The sequence below is a fragment of the Lycium ferocissimum genome, chromosome 7 (assembly GCF_029784015.1).
Source record: "Lycium ferocissimum isolate CSIRO_LF1 chromosome 7, AGI_CSIRO_Lferr_CH_V1, whole genome shotgun sequence".
NCBI classification, from domain to species: Eukaryota; Viridiplantae; Streptophyta; class Magnoliopsida; order Solanales; family Solanaceae; genus Lycium; species Lycium ferocissimum.
The window spans coordinates 45216619-45242489 of record NC_081348.1 but is presented as its reverse complement, the minus strand read 5'-3'; the positions used below and the strand labels follow the sequence as shown (position 1 = coordinate 45242489).

The window sequence follows — 25871 nt, the reverse complement described above, 5'->3', positions numbered from 1 at the left end:
CCGGTAATAGAAAGAGGACGTCAGCACATTGAATATACTGGTATGTAAAACAACTGAAAGAAATAACATGGGACATAACCCATGAGCATGAATACATATAAGTAAAGTCTGAAAACAGTAAATCAATAGAAATACATGTATGTATAACTGCTTGTAACATGGGGAGTGCTATAGTATAACCGACAACATGATCTGGTACTTGCGTCCTACCAGCAGAACACTCATTTCTTGCCAGGAATATGAGATTTAAGTAATAATAAGCATGTAAGGATCCAAACTACATAATGAAGGTGTTGCCTCCTTGCTGACAACCCTTATCCTACGGTGGCTACGTAGTTTGCCCTATCTAAGCCTTCCCGGTTAACAAAGCAAATCCCAAAAACATGAACATGTAAAATAACTGGCACTTGATGCACATGGTTTTCATGAATATAACTTGCTTGTACAAGGATATCATGAATTATAGCTTGCTTGCACGAACTTGTAAAACATGTATAGTATGTTCTTGAAAATAGCATAATGTATCATAAACTAGCATGCATGAACCCATGGAATGAGATATATGGGTTTTTTCATAGATTACGGACAAATTCTTAATAATCATAAAGAAATATTAAGAACTCAATGATGGAATTATAACAATTCATACATAATATAATCATGGACATAGACCTAGGGTTATCATGAGCATGGTATAGAAACTCTAGTTTTCTTACAGAATTCTAATTTATGGATTATGAGGAGTGGGGAAGAAGAATGGTGTTCCCACACGTAGATAGTAACTCTATATACCTTAATCGCTTCAAAACTTGAAGAAAAGTCTGAATCTTTGAAGAAGAATTCCAAAAGCTTTGAATTGCAAACCTTGAGAAGAGTTTTCACTGATTTTCGTAGCTACTGTTCGTGGCTCAAAGGGTACTGCTCCGGACCTCCAAATCCAATCTTCGCCGTTCATATTTTAGACTTATGTGCTATGAACACTCAGTTAAAATTTAGACTCGATCCAACGGTTAGATTATCGGAAAACACCAAATTAATAAGGCTGATAGAAATGAAACTCAACAGAAAAATACTAGAGTTTTATCCAACTTTTTACAACTCTTGATTTTTATAGGGTAACGGGATGGATGGATTTATTCTGGTCTTTATAAATGATAAATCTTGTAGAATACAAAGGTTCTTGATTAAAATAATTACCTTGGAGGAAACCTTAGGAAACTAGATTGTCAAACCAAATTCTTGAAGGTTTCTTGATTTTTCTTGATTGCGTGCTAACGAGTTTCTGAAAAGATTGAAGTTGCCTAGGTTCTTTAGGGATGGAGGTAGAGAGAAAAAGAATAGTCTCTTAGGGTTTATAATAGTGTTATGGACATTTTTGCTTCATAAAATAATAAAAACGGGGTCCCGATTCGAGTAGGAAAAGGCTAAAAACGTAACCCAAAATCGAAAATTTCGTCTTCGACAATGATAGTAAAACAGGTATAACTGTTAGCACAGAGCTCCGTTTGAGCTCCACAACATACCGTTGGAAAGATATTTCAAAGGGCTACAACTTTCATGTTTTAGGTTTTCTCAAATTCTCAATGAATCAAGGGGTTATTGGTGCCCGAAATAGGCTGGTCAACCACTTTCGTGATACGCACAAACTTTCAAATTTTTCGCTAAAAGTCTAACGATACGAGTCTAACATGAGTTCTAAGATACGAGGTGTTACAAATTTACCTGCTTTAGGCAGAGTTTAAGGTAGAGTTTATGGGCAAAACTCTGCCTTAAGGTAGAATTTCTTCTCGAAAAATTTTGGCCGAAGGCGCAGTTTGCTCAAAATTGTCGCTTGGGTAGTAGTTTGAAGACAGTACCGCCTTAGGTAGAGTTTCGCAGGCGAAACTCTGCCTTGAGAAATCAAGTTTTACCTAGCAATTTTTTAAAAAAAAAATTTTGACTGAGGTGAGTTCGAACCCGCAACCTAAAAATTTTAGGTGAAGGACAAAAATTAAAGACCAACAATTTGAAGGACAAAAATTAAAGACAAGTGCATTTGAAGGACACTCCACACAAAAAAATGATACGAGAGGCCTCTCTATATGGGCTTTCAGCTTATAAGCTTTTTCCACTCTGTCAACAGCCCAACGTAAAAATTAAGTGGTGTATATTTTTGGACAATTTACTTGGAGTGGAATTTTTTTTTTTAATCTTTTATTTTTTATTACATAGGGGTAGGGGAAGGGATATGGCGAGGGGATTATAATGTGCGGATTTGAACCCTCACTAACAAGGTGAAAGTTTAGGTAGCCAACCAACTGAGCTACTAAATCTCTTCTTTGGAGTGATATTTAGTCACAGTTTAAAATGTAATTGAGAAATGATCATTTTCAATGTGGAAATAAAACTTGGACAAAAATATTCCTACTTAAAACACGGAATAACCCTCTTACAATGTACTGGAGTTGAGAACTTTTAAAATACAGATATCCCGAATTTCTACTTTAGAGGAAGCGCTTTCTATGATCGATTTCTCCATTCTCATAACAATTCTATCACTGAATTTACCACTCAATAATAGAAACACTTCGGTTTAAAAGTTACGCAAAACTTTTTAAAAGAATATTTAGAAGTATTTTATGGTGTGATTAACTGAAATTTGTCCAAAACATTTTTAATGAAATGGTACTATAAATCAGAAGAGCCAAACTATAATGAAAAACAGATATAATCATTGATACATCAAAAAATGTTTCTTAGTTTACAGATGATCATATACCCAAAATAAAGGAATTCAAAATGAAAGGGTACGTACATTATTCAAAGGAATCACAACAACCAACTCCATCAAAAATCACAACGAATCCTCACCATCCAATTTCTAAAATTTAAACAAGGAATTCCATTAACCAAAACCACCGCACCATGCATGGCAATCCTATCAAATTCACTGGTTCAACTAACACAAATTCACGTATTTTAAATCATGATGTGAATTGCGAAAATTTGGCCAAAACATTTTAAACGAAATGGTATACAAATGCCGGAAGAGATAATAAGGCAAATCTAGGGACAAAAATATAGTAATGAAATACAGATGTAATTGTAGATACATCAAAAATCGTTTCTTGGTTTACAGCTGAATATACCCAAAATAAAGGAATTCAAAATGAAAGGGTACGTACATTATTCAAATGAATCACAACCGTTGAACCAACTCATCAAAAATCACAACGAATATCTTCTAAAATTTACAACAATACAAATAAGGAAACTCGGAAAACTAAAACCGCCATGCCATGAATGGCAATCCTCTCAGCAATTGAAGCATCCGCCGGCGAGTCGTCACTGCCGGAGCTAGGACTCAGTCCTGCCGAGACTTCCTCTTCAATTTTAACGTAGCCAGAGACGGTGTGAAACTCACGAAAAAGCAATAATTCAGGGTGTTTTTTTACCATTATATCTTCTATTAATGGATTATTTTAGAATCATTAGGTAATTGGAACGTACTAGCTCAACAAATCAAAATTTATCTGTATAAGATTCAAGGAGAATGTTTCATACCAAGGATTAATTTCTCCATTCCAATGACAATTCATTCCATGATTAACTACCACTCAATAAAAGAAACTTTTTCGTTTAAAAGCTAACCAAAACTTTTTAAAGGAAATAGAATTATTTTACACCAGGGTATGATGATTGACGGAAATTAATTTGGCGAAAACATTTTAAACAAAATTGTAATACAAATGCCAGAAGAGACAAAAACATAACGAACTACAGATAATTGTAGATACATCAAAAATTGTTTCTTAGTTTACAGATGAATATACCCAAAATAAAGGAATATAAAAATGAAAGGGGTACATTATTCAAAGGAATCACAACCGTTTGAAACAACTCCATCAAAAATCACAACGAATCCTCACCATCCATTTCTAAAGTAATTACAACAATGCAAACAAAGAAACTCCAAAAACCAAAACTGCCATGCCATGCATGGCAATCCTCTGATCAGCACCTGAAGCATCTGCCGGCGAGTCGTCACTGCCGGAGCTAGGGCTCAATCCTGCCGGAGACTTCTTCTTTAATGTTGCCGGAGCCGGTGCCGTTGCCGGAGCAGCAGCAGCAAAGATACTCATAGGTTGAAGCACTTTATCAACCTGATATAGGAAAATAATTAGATACTATGACAATTATCTAAATAAAAGTTACTCTCTAAGATGTGATACATTAACTTAAATGATCAAGAATTAGGTTTCAAGAAATTTGAAGAATTTAGATACCTATATACGTTGTCAGTGTAAATAATTTTTACACTATATATCAGATCATCCAAATGGTTATATATATATCTATTTATTGGTAAACCTCTGTAAGAGGTGGGACTGTAATTTTGAAAAAAAAAATAAGTTAATTATTACAACAGGTAAAATGTGACATGATGGTATAAAAATTTGTTAATAAGGGCGTATAACTTACCTCGCTTTAAATTTACATCTTTGCACGTCAATGTGAAGGGTTAATATAATCTTTTTTAAACGGAAATTTTTTAGGGGTAATTTCCATCTAACAACATTTTACTTTTAGAGTGTGTTTGACAGGATGGGTTCATTGCCCCCCCCCCCCCCCCCTCTCTGAAAACTGACTTATTTTCTGAAAAATATTCTCCTAAAAGGTAATTTCAATGTTCAGTTGGAAAGTGAAAAAATATTTTTCAAAAAAATATTTATTAAAGATTCATAATAATATTAATTAGCAAATCAGACAGTGTTATATTAGAAAAGAATAATAATATCTAATTTGGTTAAAGTAGTAATATGAAGTTTAGTGTTTGAGATACTTATAATGGAAAATGACTTTCACCTAAAAGTAAGGAAAGTCATTTTTCATAATATTTTTTTGCAACCAAACATTAGAAAAAATAATTATTTTCTAAAAAACATTTTCCTTCGTATCAAATTCAGAATTTTATGATTAATATTAATTCAACCTGATAAACTGCAAGCTGACCATCAGTGTAAATAGTGTTAGCCACAGTAGCATCATCAACACCGGTGGACACATTCACTTGGTTGCCGGAAGTCGTCACGTTCAACGGGAAGTCACCTGGACTAGCATCACCAGCTTGTGTCCTTAAAGGGTTACTCACAGTTTGAAATTGTGTCATAGAAATAAAATTAGGAAGAACATGAAATTGCACAAGTGCAACTTGTTGTTGAGCACTTAAAGAATTAACAGTGCCTGATTTTAGGCTGGAAAATGCATTATCAGGTGGTGCAAAAACAGTCATGCCTTGATTAGAATTGTTGAGTTGTGTGTTGATTTGATCACCAACACTTGTGACTTTCATGAGTCGAATTAAAGTGGTGAATTGGCCAGCTTTTTCTAGGATTTGTGTTATGTTTGTTGGGCCAGAAGGAGCAGGGGCTGTGGCTGTTTGAGCTAGTGTTAAGGTTGAAAAATGGAGGATAAGTAAAATAAGTGAAAGGGAAGAAAGAACTTGGTGTTTCATTTTTTTTTTTTTTTGGTTGTTGTTTCTCTTTATGAAAAGAATGGGACGGTTATTGGAATAGAGAGAGAGAGATGGAAGAGGGGAGGTTTGAAATTTGAGAGGAGAATGATGCAGCGTTGTTGATAATAGATGAGAAGAGTTGGGTTTTTATATATGGAAAGGAAAGAATGTGTTAGGTAAGGGGGAGAAGGGATGTTCAGTTTTAAAACAAATTACTAGGTACTAGTAGAGCTTAATTTCTTATCAAATTATATTACAATAGGTTAATATACACCAAGTTAGAGGTGACAAATGAATGGGTAGGACTGAACTTTGATGAGTCAAAATGGGTTAAATCAATAAATTGGTCATTGCTCAATCCTGCCAAATATGTAGTTAGGCTAAGATAGGCCGGAAAGATAAACTAAACAAAGGATCTAACCCACCATGTCCAACTCTTACCAAGTTTTAATATATCTTTTTTTTTTTTTTTTTTTACTTCTAATTTGCTTAATTATCAAACAAAACTAATAAAACTTTTTCTTCTTCTTACTATAGTTGTATATAGCAAGCATATCAAACCAAAATATAAATATTTTCACAAGGTGATTCATGAGTCAATTTGTGCTACATATTTAGCTCAAATCAGTTCAAGTTTTAGATTGGCTAAATTTAGGTGGATATTAATAAATGGACGGGTCATTAATCCGTCCAAAATTGGATATGTTGAACGAATATTTTTTTATTTTTTATTTTCCCACTCCTATTATACACAAATAGTGTACAAATTCTTTAGGAGTATATTCAAACTCAAGCTGGTATAGCATTCCTTAACATTGTAGTTTGGTGGGAAGTTACAATTGGTGGTTACAAGAAGGAAAATATATCTCCACTTTCATTCAAAGACTGACCATCCAAATCTTGAAAGAGATTTCGAATGGAAAGATTTGGGGGGTGGGTAGGTGGGGCTTGGGTGGAGGTTAAGGAACTATATATTATAGCTCATAGTTTTGCTTGGAAATGCAGGAAGATAGAGATCTCGAGTGGATTGAGTACCACGAAAGTATTTATATGATATTGCTTAGCTTACACTTGCGAGTGTATACAATTTGATGTAGGTGATTGGTTGGCCATATACTTAAAAAGCAAGTTTCAATTGAGATCATTGCAATTTCTTGATCATTTGGACCCATGGTCTCTAAGATTGGTCCCAAATTTGTCAGATCTCCTCTTGGGGGTTCATAAACTATGCACCCTTTTTCTTGTTTTTCTTCATCTCGTGTTTACATTTTATCTTAGTTTTCCACTAGGTAATTGGTCCTCGTTTTAGGGTTCCGCCTAATTCAGATTCATGCAACATAATTTCTTAAAAGGAGAAGCGCTTTATCGGGATTTTCATTCATTTTCAGGAACCCGAAATTTCTAGTTAAGGATGACGGAATCTTATCCGCCCACCACGACCCTTGGAGGCAAAGATACTTGAATATCAAATAAAATAATAATACTCCCTTTGTCCCAATTTATGTGACTCTTTCCTTTTTAATCAGTCCATGAAAAATGACATCTTTTTATATGTGGAAATAATCTAACTTTATACTTTCCATTTTGCCCCTTAATAAAATTAATTACAGCCACATAAATATTTATGACTTGTTTTAGACCACAAATTTTAAAAATCTTTCTTTCATTCTATGTATCTGGTCAAACACCTTCACATAAATTGGGACAGAGAGAATAATAGTTATTGGAGTACTATATTTATGAGTAGCGAAGAGAGAAGGGAATAACTGGAAGAGAGAGAGAGAGAGAGAGAGGAATTGATGTATGAGCGAATGAAAGAGTCAGTGTTGAAAACTAAAGTATTTATAAAAATATTGGCGATTCGATCCTTCTTCATCCGTGAGGTCATAAGTTCTTTCTTGAGTTTAAGTTCTACAATAATTGCGTAAAATAACTTTAAGCTATCAAATCACCTGAAAGATATGAACCTTAAATAATGTTAGTAACTTTAAAGTAACAAATAAAAAATTATTTACATTACCCGTGTACATTAGTCAAATTAAGAATGAGAAGCTAAGTAGTTAAGTTCATGGTTAATACTAGAAATTGGGTCACAAACTAAGTGAATTGAGCACTAGTAACTTAAACTCATTTCTTTATGGTAAGCTCTCATCATCATCTTAGTGTTTCCGTGCAATTCAAAATAATATACAAAGAAAACAATGTCAAATCTAATCGATTTAGTTAAAGCTGAGGTATACTGCTTAACCAATGGCCACCAGCAGCAGACAAACTTGGTTAAGCAAAAAATTTTAAATATGATGAACCATCTCATTCAATCTAATTTTTCAACGGTGTCTATGACAGAAAGTTCACTAAACAAACAGTCGCATTACATGAAAATCTCCAATTTGATGCTTTACCAGAATACCACCTATGAGGAATAATGGACACACATATTTAAACAACGTGACATTAAGCTCTATGCTGAAATACCAATAGCGTAGCTGAGACTTTGACTAAAGGGAATTCAAATATAAAGAAAACTTGCAAAGAAGCTAAAGGGATTCAATATTTATTATATATACTGTATAAAAAGAAGCTAAAGGGACTCAATATTTAACGAGATAACTAAACTAAATAGGTGTCATTAAAATTTAATAACTTAATTTTACGTGATTAAATGACTTAATTTCTTTTATATCGAGTATTCAAGATGTATGGCTAGTCCTAAACACAAGATATAGAGAAAACTCAAAAAACAACATCTTGTCAAAATAATTAACCTATGTAATCAAGTTAAACAAAATGTGGATTTGATTCAAGATGGACACAAATATATAAGCATAATGCTTATAAATCCCAAAAAACATAAAGTAATTCTTATAATTAAGTTAGAATATTTTATTTGAGTCGAGAGTCTCTCCGAAACAGTTTATCTACCTTCTCAAGGTAGATGTAAGGTCTGCATACACGCTACCCTCTTGCACCCCACTTGTGAAATTATTGCCGTTGTAAATCAAAATATTGTTGGTGTAAGAAACTCATCTAATAATAGCAAAAACATTATTTTCTGCAAATGTGTTCTTATAACGAAAAGACATACGAACGAACATTATTGATTTGCTAAAAGAAATATGGGAATAGAAATTCAAGTGTATTAAAATTCTAAATTGTGTGTTGAATAATTAGGTGTCTACTGGAAAACGTAATAATCATTGCAATCAAATTGTCTACTGGAAAACGTAATAACCATTGCAATCAAATTGTCAGTATGTATGCCATATTTATTTGGTTACTTTGTGAACTAATATGGTTTCCTACGCACTTCAATTAAAATATATTGAGCTTCAATATACTTCCAGATATACTACAATTGGAAAATTGATACCATCCACTAAATAAAGAGCCGTTTGGTTCACAAAATAGTTCTTTCGAAATTATAATGAGAGGATTATAATATGAGAATTAAGTAATGATTGGATTATGTATTGCATGTAATTTTTGATAGATATTTAGTTTTTAGTTGATTAAAAATAAGATATACGAAGTATAATATAAAATATGTGTTCAATTTAATATTAAATAAACTTAATTTTAACCTTGACATTCATAAAGAATTCTGGGAGAAAAGCTTTAAAGAAAGATATTTTGGTCATTTGATTGTTTATATCCATGAATAACTAATTGCGGAATTATTATGCCACCTGAACTGGATTGCGGTATAAAATAGGATCAAATTTATGATATAATTAATCCTGAAATTGCCAATACCGAAACAAAAAATCCAAGCAAACATAAGATTTAATAATCCCACATTTTATCCGGCAATTATTATTCTTTATTCAGTGAACCAAACAACCTCGAAGGGGCCGTTTGGTTCAAGGGATTAGGTGGGTTATCCCGGTTTAACTTTTGGGGTTAAAATTATCCTATATTTTATTGAAAATGTTAGTTAAAACCGATACTAAATAAGGATTATTTCCCCAAGAGCTCACATCAAGGGGAAGGTTTGACACCTCGATCATCTCTTCGCCACCTGAGGTAATCTGAATAACGTATCTCATATAGAAGGTGGCTAAAATTTTCAAGTTATAGTCCTGATTTTAATTCCAAGAAAAGCTCAATCTTAGACCCCAGATTTCAGTCGTGTTCGTCAAATTAAAAAGTTATTATCAAAATTAGGTCATCATATAAATCGAGATTTAGGGCTATAATCAATTTTAGTACTAGATACTGAACAAGAAGGCTAAAGGCAAGATCTAATACCATGTGTTAAAAATTAAATACAAACATAGAGTTCTTCAACGAAAAATTTAAATAGCATTGTTCTTTCGGCCATGATTGTTCCATTTGATCAAACGCCGCACTGAGAAACCTTGACAGAAAACCCTACGAGTCTTCTATCATATTCTTAACATTTTATACAGGATTCATGGATTTCACATGCATTTATATAAGTGGGATTAGGACTCCTAAACAAAATACCTGACTCAAAGGACTTCTCTATAAAACATGGTTGCCCTAAGAACACTGAATAAATTATCAAAATATATTTACGGCAGATACTATCTAATTAATTACTTAGTTGGAGACGAGATAAATAATTAATTACCTAATATATAGGTTACATTAAGTGTATTTAATTAAAGAGTTATGAGTCAAAAACACAGCTAAACTATCGATTTTTCGTGAGTTTCCTACTTAGATTATCACCAACTATTTATCAAAATACATCTTTGTTCCCTTTTCCTACCTGAATAGTTGAGGTAAGAAAAGGGAACAACTGATAAATGAGGTGTGTTTTGATAAATAGTTGGTGATAGTTCAAAGTAGGAAACTCGCACACCTTATAATTCAGGTAGGAAACTCACGAAAAAGTAATAGTTCATGTGTGTTTTTAACTGTTATCTCATTAATTAAAGGGACATTAATTTTCTAACAATATGAATTAATATGAGAGCGAAAATTTGGAGCAATTAGAGTACGAAATAAACATATTACAACATGTTTCTTTAATACTAATCACTAGTTCCACATCATTTGTTCCCACTATTTCAATTGTTGCTTGATATATTGTTTTCACAATAGAAATCTCTACTTGACTAAGCTTTTCAATTGCGATTTCAAATAAGCTAGTTAACTATATGAGTCATATGTATCCATTTTAATTCAAGAGAATTATTATTAGTATTGTTGAACTTATTTAGAAACATCATTAATTTAATTCAGAGAATTATTATTACTCCCTCCGTTCACTTTTACTTGTCCACTTTTAATTTTTCACGCTGTTTAAGATATAATAAATAAAGTGTGTGTTTTACCATGATGCCATATTGGTATATATTGGTATTGGTTTTGAAAAATGATTTGGAAGGAGTAATTAATGTTAAAGGTAAAACAGGAAAAAAAAAATTGTCTTATCTTCATATGTGAAAAATGACAAAGTAAAAATGAAAATCTATTTTAGGAATAGTAGACAAGTAAAAGTGAACGGAGGGAGTAGTATTGTGAACTTATTTAGAAGGGTCACTAATTTACTACACTCTTCTTTATTCGTGCTTGGAACATGTATTTTTGCATAGTTCAACTAACCTTAGCTTGTAATTCAAAACTGAAAAGACCTGACAAGGAACTACACCTTGCATACTTAGCATGGAGAAAAGAGGATGTAACATAGTATTTTTTATTTTTTATTTTGCCTGAAAAGGACTATAGTACATTCCTTTTGTATATGTACATGGGCGGATACAGAGTATGACTTACAGATCATCCGAACCCAATAACTTTGGCTCGAACACTATATTTATGTTAAAAATTTACTGAATAAGTACAAATAATAGAACTCGACCCTGTAAATCAAATGTCATGTGGTAAAATCCCGAACTTGAACGGATAATGTTCAAATTTTGGATCCACCTCAGCATATACAGGATCATTAAGGAAAAAGTGGTTACAAGTTTATTTGGTTAACATAAGATGACACTTTATCTTCAATGAATTTCCTTATACTAGTTGCATCACCTTGTCGGACGATTTTTCCATCTTCCATGTACACTGCACCATCTGCAAACTCTAGTTCTTCCAATCGATGGGTCACCCACAATGCTGTAATTCCTTTAGATGTATCCATGGAGTTTCTCATTGCTTTTATCACTCCAATCTAGCAAAAGTTGGAGAGGAAACAACTATTTCACTCGTGTAATTGATCTATTCCAGATAAAAGCATTTCCGTACTAAACAGCATATTGTTCTTTTTCTCCTCATCCACGGAGGAAAAAAAGTGGGGAAAATGGCATCCAAAAGCACATATTAAGTTTATCTCGGGAACGGTAGGCCTTTGTCCATCACCAGCAGGCGCAGATCCACATGTTGTGGAGGGTGTTCACCCGAACACCCTCCACAAAAAATTACAGTGTATATATAGGGTAAATTTTCTGTGTTTATGTCCATATATTAACTTTTGAACACCCTGAATAAATTATATTTAGCTTCTTCTTTTTCCCGAACACCCTGAATGAAAATTCTGGATCCGCCACTGATCATCAGAGGCGGATTCAGGATTTTAAATTTATGGATTCTTATACCACAGAGTATTTTGGGTTCTTGATATATCATTTATACATATTAAGTGAATTTCGTAACACAAATACTGAGTTTGGGCCGTAGCTTCTATGATGGATCCTAGCCTACCCATCACAGGCACTTGGAGGTAAATATAGATGTCTAACTCAGTGTGATTTTCAAATCTTCCTTCCTCTTCCGGCCAACACAAAAGCCAAAGGTGAAAATGAATTCAAAGAACAAGGATAAGGAATACACTATGTCATGCACAGAAGCAACTCAGTCAAAGAAAAATACTACTCCGCTTTAGTATAGTTGTACTAGATTTCCCCTAAAGCCAGAAAAACCTTGCCCATTGTTCCAAAGGTAGTTGCAGTGTTTGACGGATAGAGATTAAGGTATTTGACAGTATGATGATCCTACCTCGCTCTGTTGAACATGAGCCGAATTTTCAAATTTGGAACATCTGTTGTAGTACGTAGGATTTCACTTGAACGATTATTTTGAGCAGTTTCAGTTCAAGATAATGCCCTCTAGGTCTCTTCTTTTGACAGTTCCAACAGTTATAGCACACTAAATGATTGAGGTGACCAAAGTAGCAAAATGATTGAGGTGACCAAAGTAGCATTAAACTGCAGCGGTTTTTTTGTCATCTGATACCGATCTTCTTAGTTAAATTTCTAGATACCCTTTTCTCAGAAGGTATAATCTAAATTTCTAGATACCCAACAAATGAAAGATTGGATGCTACAAAGTACTAACATAAAAGTTGAATCAGATTATACCTGATCAGTTTCATCCAAGAAAGTAGTCAGTTCATCAAGTAACAAAACTGTACAAGCTTCCGCCAAAGCACCAGCAGTAGCAACCCTTTGTTTCTGACCACCACTAAGAGTGTGAACTGGTTTCTGTTCAGCGTACAAAAGCACAGACATGAGAGTAGTTCGGTTATATTATAGGAACTCAAGAAACCATATCTGAAGAACATACTTTCAGATATTCAGACATCCCAACTGCATCTAAAGCTCTTGCCACCCTATTCCTAATCTCATTTGGTGTTAAGTTTAATTTACCAAGTCCAAAAGCAACATCAGCTTCCACTGTAGGCATCACGACCTGTAAGTATAAGAAATATAAGCCATACATTTCGGAGCAAAATAACTTTCTTACTATGCAGCCGTGGGAAGTCACAAATTCATATCAAAGCCATTCTATAGGTTTAGGCATAAAAGCAAACCGATAAAAACCATCCACCTTTCCAGCTAAGCTAACACATAAAGGCAAACTTACCTCCCTGCTTGAGCCATACCAAGCACATGGTCTGTTTTGCAAAGACCTCGTGAATTCGTGATACCAAAAGCATGTGAGGCTATGTTACAGAGGCCTTGTAGATTTTCCATGTAAAAGGCAAGTGGAACAATTTAACAGAAACTGTATAGGTCTGCACTCTGGAATCAGTAAATCAAATTCAAAGAGAATAAAATTCAGAGCTTGGAATTATGACAGACATGTGCGCTACTAAACGTCTCATAAGTTAAATGCCAAATTGATGTTGACTTCTTTTCTGATAGAGGTTCTCCCGCATTCGAAACTCGGGGATGAAGCCCCTCTACCCTTCTCCAGTTAAATACCAGGCTTAGTTCACATGGTGCAACACTCGAACATGCGACCTAAGTCGCAAGTCCTCAACCTTTGCCACTTAACTAAGCCCTGAGAGCAGATCTTACCTACTTATAGACTAATAGAACTAAAAATACAAGTTTTATACGGACATATTAAGTCCTTATGATGCAAAAAATCTGAAAAAGAATTGATAATTCTTGTTGAGATATAGTTCAAGAAAGCAAGAAAACTCAAAATCTAAGTTACATCAGTAGGATTGTTATCAAGTGAGTAGATCTCTCTAGTTTAAATTAAGCTTATACCAGATAAAGTGCTCAATCTTATGTTATTCCCTTATGATTACATTCTTTTTTGCAATGGTTGTGTCCCAACCAGCTTATGCACACCTCCAACCATCTCAGCAGGTTGTGTGATATTATTAATGTAATTGACTGGATTGTCGTATCATTTCTAGAACAAACTATCTCAGCAGGTACTTGTTATCTTGCACCAGCACAGGTACCGGGTAGCTTTACCCTATAAGGCTTAGGTGGATGAAAAATATCACCTAGCATTTTTATATGGTCTCCGTTGGTTTCCACCCACTTCATGATTTACATTCTTTTGCAGTTGTTCCATTAAACCCCAAGCCTCAATTATTGACATGTTCTGATAAGAAACCTATTTTTTCTTTGAATTTCGAACTGAACGGGTTCAAATGGAGCGACATAGATTGTGAGGATACGTATAGCTGATCCCAAATAGATTGGAATTGAGGTATAGTAGTTGTTGTTGTGATAAGTATCTCACGTCTCAAGTTCTAGACCATAAATCTCACAATTCATCCATTATCAACAAGTCTAGAAGTCATCAGCACACTATGGGAAGCATTATTTGCTTAATCACCAAATTTAACCCACAAAAGACAGCCACAAATCTGAAGACGATGGAGCATTAGGCAGCATTACCTTCTAAAGATAACTTAAAAATGATAAATCGAAAATTGCTTCACGTAAACACACCTGATGATCAGGGTTCTGATACACAAAGCTCCTTGGCCTTTCCACATACAAGAACCCATCATCTGGACTCAATAGACCTGCTAATATCTGGTATAATTTCACCCAAAAAGAACAAATCACAAAACCCCATCAATTCTATTCTAACAGACTAGCAAGAAAAAAAACAAAAGAAGAAAGAGTGAATAGGTTAAACCCCCTAAACAATCATCATTTTGCGAGTTTCATACCTAAACTATTGGGTTGGACAGAACCCCTTGAAGGCCCGAACTACCATGAACTCATATTAAACTATCCCTGGAGGGAATATGACATGCTACATGAATATCACGCTCCAAAAGCTCCTCCAAAGAGTTCCAAATGGCAGTACACGGGGAAAAATGATTGAGTAAATAGGTTAAATCCCTCCAAATTATCACTATTTTGCAAGTTTCATACCTAAACTCCCTTGAATTACCATGAACTCATTGTGCCAGGTGGACTTATTTTAAAACTTTTTTCATCTCTCACGCGCCTCAGCAAATTATCCCAAACATTTTGCCACATATTCAACCAAGGGGTTTTTAATCTAAAGGGAATTATAGTCCAGGGGTAACAAAAATACCCAATCATTTAGGTATAAAACTCGCAAAATGATACTCCCTCCGCTTCAATTTTTTGTCTTACTTTCCATTTTAGTCTGTTTAAAAAAGAATGTCTATTTCCTTTTCTCCCAACTCTTTAGTCCCAACTTTCCACATAGCATGTTTAATATCACAAGATTAAAAGTCATGTTGGTACATTCCACGTATCTTTAGTTTAAGCACAAGATTAAAAAGCCTTTCTTTTTTTTTCCTTAAATTTCGCGTCAAGTCAAAACCATACAAACAAATTGAAACGGCGGGAATAATAGTTTAAGGAAATTTTAACCTATTAAAGGCATAATGTATACTCCCTGTCTCCCTCCGTCTCAAATTATCTGTCGTGATTCTCTTTTACACGCCCTAAAACAACATTAATTAGGAGGGGGCTTTAACTATTACCCTTCATTGGTATTTGAACAATCATAACATCTCTCCCAAAATTGAAGTGTTTATGATCTTCACGAACAATAACTACTAAAGGTGAAATTGAAAAAAATACTCCCTCCGTCTCAATTTAAGTGTCTTAGTTTGACTAGGTAGGGAATTTAAGAAATAAAGAAAGGCTTTTATATCTTATGGTCCAGAAGATATATATAATATACTAAAATATCCTTTAAATCTTTCAGGTAGAATGTTTGAATAGTCAAATTATTTAATATAGAAAGATATACTCTTCTTGGGACAGACCGAAAAAGAGAGTAAGACACTTAAATTGGAATAGAGGGAGTAATTAATGTGGTCTTGAACTTCTAAAATAACAAATAATTTGAGACAACTATATTTAGAAATCACGACAGATAATTTGAGACAACTTAGTACCTTTAAAAGGGTTGATTTTCCACAACCATTGGGTCCTAAAAGCATCCAAAACTGTCCAGAAGGAATCTTTATTGAACAATCTTTAAGAATTGGAAGTAATTTTCCTTGTCTTGTGACAACAGAATAGTTAAGATTTTGAGCATCAATTGCCAAGCTGTCAGTCGTTGCGGCATTTCTACAAACACAAAGTAAACAAATTATGGTATTCATAAAAAAAAAAATGGGTCAAATGAAAAAATAAGGAATTGTTGAGAAATGGAAATTACTTGGAGTGAGAGTAAATTGGTGGCAATTGTAGAGCTGAAGCTCGTAAACAAACCGACTGTATCATTTTTAGTAAAAAAAAAAAAAAAATACCTAACAAAAACTCGATTACAAGTTTTTCTTGGGTTGTCTATGGCTTATGTTTTGTTTAAATATTTTATACGTAATTTTAATTTAATGTAATGAATGAGAATGAATAAATTTTCAAGAAAAGCTTAAAACTAAACGCTTACTATTTCATTTTATGAGTCATTATTTTCTTTTTAGCTTATTCTAAAAGAGTTATATATTCTTATATTTGCAAAATAATACTATAATTTTATATTTTTTCAATTTATCCTTAATAATATACGTCTTTCCTTAAGTTTTATAACTACCGAATTTTAACATGTAAGATCTCTTAGGCTTACCTAGATATCAATTATTAGGTGCATTTAATTTTTTAAGTTCGAATCTTAATTATTCATATTTTCATTATTAAGTGCGTCTATTTTTTTTAAAAAAAATTACAATCATTTAATGGATGTGAATATATCTGAATGGTTAAAATCTATAACAAAGTATTAATATCATTAAAGATGCTATCCATTCAACAATTTTTACAAAATTATTGTAGTATTTTACTACTACTCTATCCAATTTCACTCCTAATTGTTATTGTTCATGTCGCTGGTTATTTTCAACTACCAACAAAATCTCACGACCATCAAACAGGCCCATAACCACTTTCGAATTCCAATCGTCATATTTCAAGAAAAGCTTAAGACTAGCAATCATTTATAATGTTCATTTTATGAGTCATTATTTTCTTTTTAATTTATTTTAAAAGAATTAAAGACAATAATATATTTTTATGACAAATATTTAACGTTTTTCCTTAATACTGTGACCTACATCCACAACCAAAAGAGGATAAGTTTTATGAACCAACGGATATAAAACATGTACAAAACAACAATCTAGAGTATCAAAATTAGGTGCAATTAAATTTTTAATATCCCAAAAATCAAAGAATAACCTCACAAGATCATTATTAAGTGTGTCACGCAAGTTTTTTTACTCTTTTTAAAATACAATCATTTAAGAACTGAACATATCAATGGTTAAGTTCTTCTCAAATTTGTATATTTATTAAAGAGCTAAACATTCCATTTATAGTAAAATCCTTGGGTATTTTACTACTACTCTAACAGAAAAGAGAAAAATTGGCAATTTTTCTCCTTCACACACAAACTTGCTCTCCAAAAATAAATCAAACTTTGGCTCCAAGAAATATTTGTGACCAAGTCAATTGGCACATGCCAAAGAAGGCCACATCTGATATATAATTATGACAATCAACCACTACTACCACAGTAGCCATCAATCACTATCCAACAATTACCACCTTCAGTCATCACATTCATTAACTATCGTTATCATTCACCATATGTATAAGTCTCCACCACCATTGTTAACCATTACTATCCAACCACACCATCACCACTAGTTACTATCCACAACTACTACAATCAGCCAACACCAACACCAACCATCATCCCCAGTCGACTATCACAACCACTATTGTTATCACTATCACCAACCACCATCATATTATTTTAAAATATTTTATTAATATAATATTAATGAACTTTATATTTAAATTAGTTTAATACTTCCAGATGTTTAGAAAGCAATTTTAATAATTTAGCATTCGGCTCTTAATAGCATATGAGTATTTATATCTAATGTCTCGATCTCAATGAACATCTTATTTGTATTCAAATTCAAGTCTTAATCTTAAATGAAAAAAACAGTCTTCATAATCCCTTGTTGACATATCAAGGTACCATTAAACACAGTCCAAACGAAATATCTAAACATACATAGATAAAATCACTCCATCACTAATGTAACAAGATGCTTAATTAGATTAAAATTTCAGCCGAATGAAAATTTGGAGAACTGGACAACAAGTCAGAACGAACTCAGGCTAGGCTTAGAAACAAATGTTGGACTAGATTTGGTAGGGTGGACGCAGCCCCCGTGCAGTTAATGCAACGCGTACACTCGATCTTAGCCAAAAGGCAGTAATATGCAACGCCTGCATTCGGCCCATTTTATACATAGCTCGTTGCTCCAGCTTTTGATGAACATCCGATGTGGCACTAAAGAGCAGTGCATAGACAGAAGAAAATTATATTTACATGTTCAAAAGAAGAAGAAGGAAAAAACGGAGAACATAAATCCCAACAAGAAACTTACCCAGAAATATTTACTAAGAGAAAATCATAAATCTCTTTTTTTCTAGGAAAATTTTGTATTTCATATATTAGTGGCTTACACTTTTAAGAGACATAGTAGCTTATATCTGGATATATTTGGATGATTAAAATCTATAACAAAGAATTAATATCAGTAACATGTTATTCATTCAATGAGTTCTACGAATTCAATATTTTGTTATAGATCTTATTGTTGATGCACCCGCAATTTTCAACTACCACGACTGACAACAATCATCCTCAGCCATAATAACTGTTGGCGCTAATCCTCATAGCAAGTTGTCTCCACCACTAGCAATCATTTACAATTTGACGACCAACCACCATTACTTTTGTCAAGTTAAATTAACATATAGCCATTCATATTATCAAATAGAAATTAGGCACCATGGGGTGGGATAAGAATTTTTTTTTTTTTAATAAAAAATTTATAACAGTAAAATATATGAAATTGCACGGAGGGGTCGTCGAGGGGGGTGGGGTGGGGGGTAAGAAACCATTTTTTATAAAAATATTATAAAAGTAAAATATATGAAATTGAAATTTGCGGGGGGGGGGGGTCGTGGAGGGGTGGGGTGTAAGAATTTTTTTTTGCCATTTTTTATAAAAAATTTATAAGAGTAAAATATATGAAATTGAAATTTTTCCGGGAGGGCGGGGGAGGGGGGGTCGTGGAGGGGGTGGGGTGGGGGGTAAGAATTTTTTTCTCATTTTTTATAAATTTCTTATAAAAGTAAAATATATGAAATTGAAATTGGGGGGGGGGGGGGGGGGGGGGGCCACGTGGACGGGGGTGTATTTTATTAAATATAATGTCTTCACTCATTTTTTAAATAAGTTGTGACTACCACCCATATTTGCTCATATTTTTATGGGTTAAAAAGAAACACGTTAACCATTACTACACTAAAATGTGGGTTAAATGGGTTAGTTTTCTAAATACCACCACCACCACTAGTCTTACCGCTGTTATTACTACCAACCCATATCATCACCAATACCGCCACCAACCATCACCCCATATCGACAATCAGTCAATCACAACCGCTACCAAAACCATTACCACCGACCATCACCATATGATAATAAAATATTTTGTTGATATAAATATTAGAATGATTAGTATTTTACTTGAATTTTATATGTAAATTTTAAATAAAAATAAACTTAATACATCCAGATGTTTAGAAAGCAATTTTAATGCTTTAGTATTCTGCTTTTAATATACATATGTGTATCCATCTAATGTCTTTTAAGATTATTATAGTTGAGTGTCAAATTCAAACGTCTTAACAAGATGCTTTATTAGATTAAAAAAAATTGGATATCTGATGTCTTTTAACATGGATTATAGTTGTGGGTCAAATTCAAGCGTCTTAACAAGATGCTTTATTAGATAGAAAATTTGGAGACTAACAAGCTACGCCCAGACACAAATATTAGACTAAGATTTGGTGGGGTGCGCCAGGCCCATGCTGTAGTGCAGCGCATGGCGACACTCGAGAGCCCAGGTAGCAAGCTACCTTAATGAACTCTCCCCCTTAAAAAATTAAATTAATATCGTGTGAATCGATAGCCACATATCGATATTAAACCGATAAAATGTATACTACACTTGATCTTAGCCAAAAGGCCGAGAAAGGTATGCTTTTGATGTTTTCACCCGGGCCATTTTATACCTAGCTTGTTGCTCCAGCTTCTATTGAAAAAACGATGTGGGATCAAAGAGCAGTGCACAGTATAGAATGGAAATTTATTTCTTCAAGAGAAAAAATAGAACATATGTTCAATAAAAGAAAATCTTAGTAAGAAAGTACTCACCGGAAATGTTTTTGTAAATCATTATCTGTTTTTTAAACGAATTTTTTTGTGTTTCATATATTTAGTGGCTAAACATTTAAGCAAAATCGTAGGATCTACTGTAATAGAGAGAAAATAGCAAATATATTGTGTCAAGAGAACTCATTGTATTGTAAATTATGATTACCCAAACATTTTGTTCTTATTTCTATAACACGTACTTCTTCACTCAAAAATATAAATTCAAGAAAATGTTTATTTCTTTTTTTTCCGAGAATATATATTCCCGTGCCTTATATTTGACCAGGGGCAAAGTTATAGCAGTGGAAGGTGATTTATCCGAACCCAGTTCGTCGGGAAATCACAAGATCAAATTTTCTTTTATGATGAATCCGCTTTATGAAAATTCTTCCTCTGCCACTAATTTGAGTATATAAGTTTCATAATAGTTTTGAATGTCAGATAGTGAAATCGTGTAAGGTATAGTTACTTAATTTTTCATAGTTTTTCAAATAGTTATGTTTGTATGCAGTTGATGTTTTACTTTTCTTTTCTACTCCATAAAACTCTTGAAAGAATGATGGAGGATTACTCTTATTTTTGCTTATGGAGAAAGTTACTACTCTCTTTTTTCTTTTTCTTTTTTTTTGGATATCATGCTTCGAATCATGTTTTTCTCTCGAGCCAAGGGTCTACCGGAAACAGCCTCCCTATCCCATAAAGGTATGGATAAGGTCTGCGTACATCCCACTCTCACATACATATGTTGTTACACAAGTAGAAGACTTCATTTCATTACTATTGTAACAAGATGCATAATTAGATTAAAATTTCAGCCAAAATGAAAGAAAATTTAGAGACAAAGCTTTCAGTTGTGAACTGTGCCAGGCCCAGAAACAAATTTTGGACTAGAATTGGTGGGGTGCGCCAGGCCCATGCTGTAGTGCAACGCATGGGCGACACTCAAGAGCCCAGATAGCAAGCTACCTTAATGAACTCTCCCCCTTAAAAAATTGAATTAATATCGTGTGGACCAATGGCCCACATATCAGATATTAAACTGATAAGAACAGATACTACACTTGATCTTAGCCAAAAGGCCGAGAAAGGTATGGTTTAAAATGATTCATCACGGCCCAATTTATACGTAGCTCGTTGCTCCAGCTTGTGTTGGAAATCCAATGTGGGATAACAGAGCAATTCAGAGAACAAAGAGAAATATCCAAAAGAAAATCCCAGCAAGAAACTTACCCAAAAAATATTTATGGAAGAGTCAATCATTACTTTTTTTCATATATTTGTGGCTAACCCTTTTTAGGAGAAGTAGTAGCTTTTATTGTTATAGAGAGAAAATAAGCAAATTTATTGTGTCAAGAGAACACACTGTATTATAGATTATGATTACCCTATAATCATTCTTATTTGGACATGGTAATTGTGACATGCAAGTCATAACAAGCTAGTATGAACTATGACTTCATATTATATTCAATCTAGTTGTTCTGCTGAATTATTCACAAATTATATTGAATAATCATCATTTCATAGCTACAAATAAAAAAAGAGAAAAATACATTTCAGAATGATGATGCAAGTCACAACAAATCGATAGGACATCATGTTAAATCAACCTAGTTAATCAATCGATTTGTCGTGACGGTACCTTGTTTAAACTTATTCCATTTTTTTTTTCACCTCTCCTTTATTTATTCCATTTCCCCCATAATATCTCTCCTTTATATATTTCATTTCACTCATGATAGATTGCACATTGTATTATAGATTATGATTATCCGATAATCGTTCTTACATTCTCAAACCATGTTAAAATTCTTTATACATTAGGAGTTATATTCTTTTGAAATCAGGTCATGTGTTACTTTGGATCCCCTTTCCCATAATCGTTTCCTACTGTGTTTTTTAGTTTTCTTTAGTCACTTTACCACTTCAAACAACTTCTACTTTCATCCCATAGGCATACCACATAATCTTTATCACTTTATTTAACTCATGGTTCATGATTAGCACTTTTATAGCCCTTTAATTATGTCATTGAGTTTGTAGTTAACACAATTGTCAATTAGACTAAAAAATTTACGGGACTTTACATCTCACGTCTATCAATTCTTCCTTTGCAAATTTTAAAAAGTCAAACTTGTACTAAATTAGGAGATCATTATTAACAACATATTCAAACATCAAATTAAAAGTGGTTGCAACTGCATTTCAATCCATCTTCTTCACTGTTGATTTTTCTGGTCTACAAGTTCAGAATTATAAAGAGTAATAATAATTATATGGTAGATTTTGATTTTGAATTTTCGATGAGAAATCACGAGGAACACTTTTTTCCTACTAGGCACCAACTAAGACTTTTAATATTCCTTTCCCTTTTAACGCTTCACATGCTTTTTTCATTTGTTCATACTTGTGAATAGTACACGTACGTTTTCCCAATGTCCGCTTTTTCTTGTCTGTTCTTTTTCCATAAAAAATGACGAAGTTTTTGTCTGTTTTTAGCTTTGGTAATTGGAACCCAATAAACTAGTAAGATGACACATTTGAAATGATTTAACAGTGTAATTTAACTTCCTGTAATAAGTGATTTACAGAAGACAGAAGTCTCAGCAGATTCATATTCCAATTGAGGTAATAATATTAGGTGAATTTTTTATCTATCCAAGTTTTGGTGAAAAGAACGGAAAAGGCTCAAATATGTCATCGAACTATAGAAAATGGTTTATTTATGTACGCCATCATGATCATTTACGCCATCGAACTTATCGAAATGATCATTTATGCCACTCATTAATAGTTTGGCTCGTTTATTTACGACGTCTTTTGTTAATAAAATGACTCATCCATGCCATTTTTCATTTACGTCGGTTTTACAATATCAGATATGACACGTGGCCTCCAACTAGACTATGGTTGTGGGTGGGTAGGGTGTATGAGTCGGATTTTTTAATTAATTTGGGATTTAAAATTGGGCTGGTTTAATTAAACGGCGTAGACCTCTAATTAGAGGTCACGTGTCATATCTGATATTATAAAATCGACGTTAATGAAAAATGGCATGAATTAGTCATTTACGTAAGAATTAGTGATAGCGTATAAATGAACTAAACTATTAATGAAATATAATGAATATTTCAATAGTTTGATGGCATAAATGAACCAAACTATCGATGAGTGTCATAAATGAGTCATTTCCAATAGTTTGATGACATAAATGAACCAAACTATTGATGAGTGACATAAATGATCAATTTTTGATAGTTCGATGGCATATTTGAGCCTTTTCTGTGAAAAGAATTAACTAGAACATTTGCTGGACTGCTGGTATGAGATAATAGATACCCGTAATATAATCAAGGTATGCATAAACTGACTCGGACATCATGATTATAAAAATAGGTAACTTAGCATTGCAGATTATTGTATCCTCCATGTTTAAGTGACATGATTGTATAAAGGTTCAGCAGATAGAAATTAAGTTCTATTTAAAAAAAGAAGTTTCAAGATTCCTTCAATTTTTTTTTGCAGACTTATGAAACTTGAAGGGAAAAAATCAAAAGCTCATCTCAAGTTCAATAACACACACACACACACACACACACACATCCTTAGTCCGATTAAATGAGCATAACAACTGAGAATGCATAAGTTACTTATCTATGTAAAAAATAGAGAACTGTAAGTAAGTAAGTAATTAGTAACAGACTACAACTTATTTTTAGATTTTTTGAGAAAATGACTTTTCTTAAAAGTAGTTGATTAACAAAACTTACTAATTCTAAACGACTTCATATAAGATTGCGGTTTTTGTATTTTTATCCAAGAATGCATTTCACAATCGGTGAGCCAAATGGACCATGAAAGTTATAAGCCAAGTAGCTACATTACAAATAAATTGATTAAAAAATATTTCAAAGGGTCGATAAAATGTTGAACTAATCTACCAGCTCAAAAAGGTGAGGACAATTGTATCAATTAGATGGCTCGTCATAGGAGAGTCCAATCACGAAATTGATCAAACTAGAGCAAGTCAAATTGAATGAAGAAACTAACCCCATTTTCATCAACCAAAGTCAGAATTTTCAGCAGTATTTCGTTTCTTTTTGTTTATGTACACACCTTTATATATTAGCATAACATTTTTAAATGTTATAGCGAAAAGCTATTATTGTATATACTTATAAGCATTTGATATTTAATGCTTTTTAATTGCTATAAATAAAAATTACACAAAAGGTATTTAATTCTCAAAAAAATTTACGTTAGAAAAAAAAGAATCTTTAGTTTAACATTTTAAAAGATATTAATGTTTCATTAATTAAAATATTAAAAAGCTAATACATAATTAATAAATCTATAGTTAATTTTATTGTACTTACAAAAAATGAATTCTCTAAAATATATTTGTATTCTAGTACTAATTGAAAGTTGAAATTTTGAAAAGTTTGATGAAAAAAATAATTATAATTATAGCTTGTTTCATTAAGTTCCACTCTTTTCTTGACAATATAACGCTTAAATTGACAAATATTTCATTCAAACTCTCAGTAAAAGTGTGTCTGGTAGCATTTTTTTCCATCAATCAGGATAAAGGCAAAATCACTATATTTTAGTACAATTGTCATAGAGAGGTCATTTTTATAACTAATATACCGCCGATATAATGGTGATCGATTTTGTTATTAATGCATTGTTGTTATAAAAAGGTAAATTATAATATGAAAAATCATTTATAATGAAAAATGAATTGCTATGATAGAATATTTTTTATAAAAAATAGATTATTATAGAAAAATCTGATAGCTCCAATCCATCAAAATTTACAAGGCCACACAAATGATATGCGTTACCGAACACAAAATTGATTGGGAATATTATAAAAGGTTGGCAAATTGACAAAAGGACAAGGCAATTAATTAGTTCTCTACTATTGCATGATTGCACGGCACTTTGAAGGTGAAGGTGACCTTTGATCCATATTCACGAATCATGACACCATTGGTCCAAATGATTCATTATTGGTCCAAATGATTCATTAATTTATTGAAATTAGAAGGAATATTTGATAGGGAGTTTGAATTAATTACTAGTTCAAAATTTATGTTTGAATTTAATTACGAATTCAAAATTTATTCAAAAGTAATACGATATTATCAGATTGATGTATTTTAGAGAGAATAAATCAAATTATTGACTGCTGAAGATTCTGTCATACTATTATAGTAGACTTAAAATCTCTTTAAAGAATGAAATATTCCCGTCATAACCTAAAAAAATATTTATTTTGCACTTGTAATTATAGTTTCGTCACTAAAACATATTACTTCTAAACTACTTCAAGAGAACGATTTTTTAAAGCTTTTATTTCATAAGAGAAGTTGCCAAGTAGCTATATTAGATTAATGAAAATACCAAGAAATTGAAC

General features: G+C 32.7%; 2 protein-coding genes and 2 non-coding genes across 5 annotated transcripts; all 4 read right to left on the bottom strand.

The window, feature by feature from the left end:
- Positions 1–2815: 2815 nt before the first annotated feature.
- LOC132065336 (fasciclin-like arabinogalactan protein 12) lies at positions 2816–5632 on the bottom strand. Of its 2 annotated transcripts, XM_059458675.1 has the most exons (3): positions 4973–5632; positions 3923–4142; positions 2816–2865 (listed from the first exon to the last, which is right to left on the bottom strand). In XM_059458675.1, exons 1-2 carry the CDS (start codon positions 5492–5494, stop codon positions 3927–3929), a joined length of 738 nt encoding a protein of 245 aa, XP_059314658.1. In that variant the 5' UTR covers positions 5495–5632; the 3' UTR covers positions 2816–2865; positions 3923–3926. The 2 variants fall into 2 exon arrangements, with proteins under 2 accessions (XP_059314658.1, XP_059314657.1); XM_059458674.1 differs by lacking the exon at positions 2816–2865 and having other exon boundaries at positions 3750–4142.
- A 5610-nt stretch (positions 5633–11242) lies between these two features.
- On the bottom strand, positions 11243–16580 carry LOC132065335 (ABC transporter I family member 10). Its single transcript, XM_059458673.1, has 6 exons — positions 16367–16580; positions 16101–16275; positions 14662–14748; positions 13028–13153; positions 12823–12945; positions 11243–11636 (listed from the first exon to the last, which is right to left on the bottom strand). Exons 1-6 carry the CDS (start codon positions 16429–16431, stop codon positions 11427–11429), a joined length of 786 nt encoding a protein of 261 aa, XP_059314656.1. The 5' UTR covers positions 16432–16580; the 3' UTR covers positions 11243–11426.
- A 3502-nt stretch (positions 16581–20082) lies between these two features.
- Positions 20083–20274, bottom strand: LOC132065829 (U2 spliceosomal RNA). The gene has a single exon (XR_009416806.1). It is a non-coding gene; the product is annotated as a U2 spliceosomal RNA (small nuclear RNA).
- Positions 20275–21345: 1071 nt separating this feature from the next.
- On the bottom strand, positions 21346–21541 carry LOC132065827 (U2 spliceosomal RNA). The gene has a single exon (XR_009416804.1). It is a non-coding gene; the product is annotated as a U2 spliceosomal RNA (small nuclear RNA).
- Positions 21542–25871: the final 4330 nt, after the last annotated feature.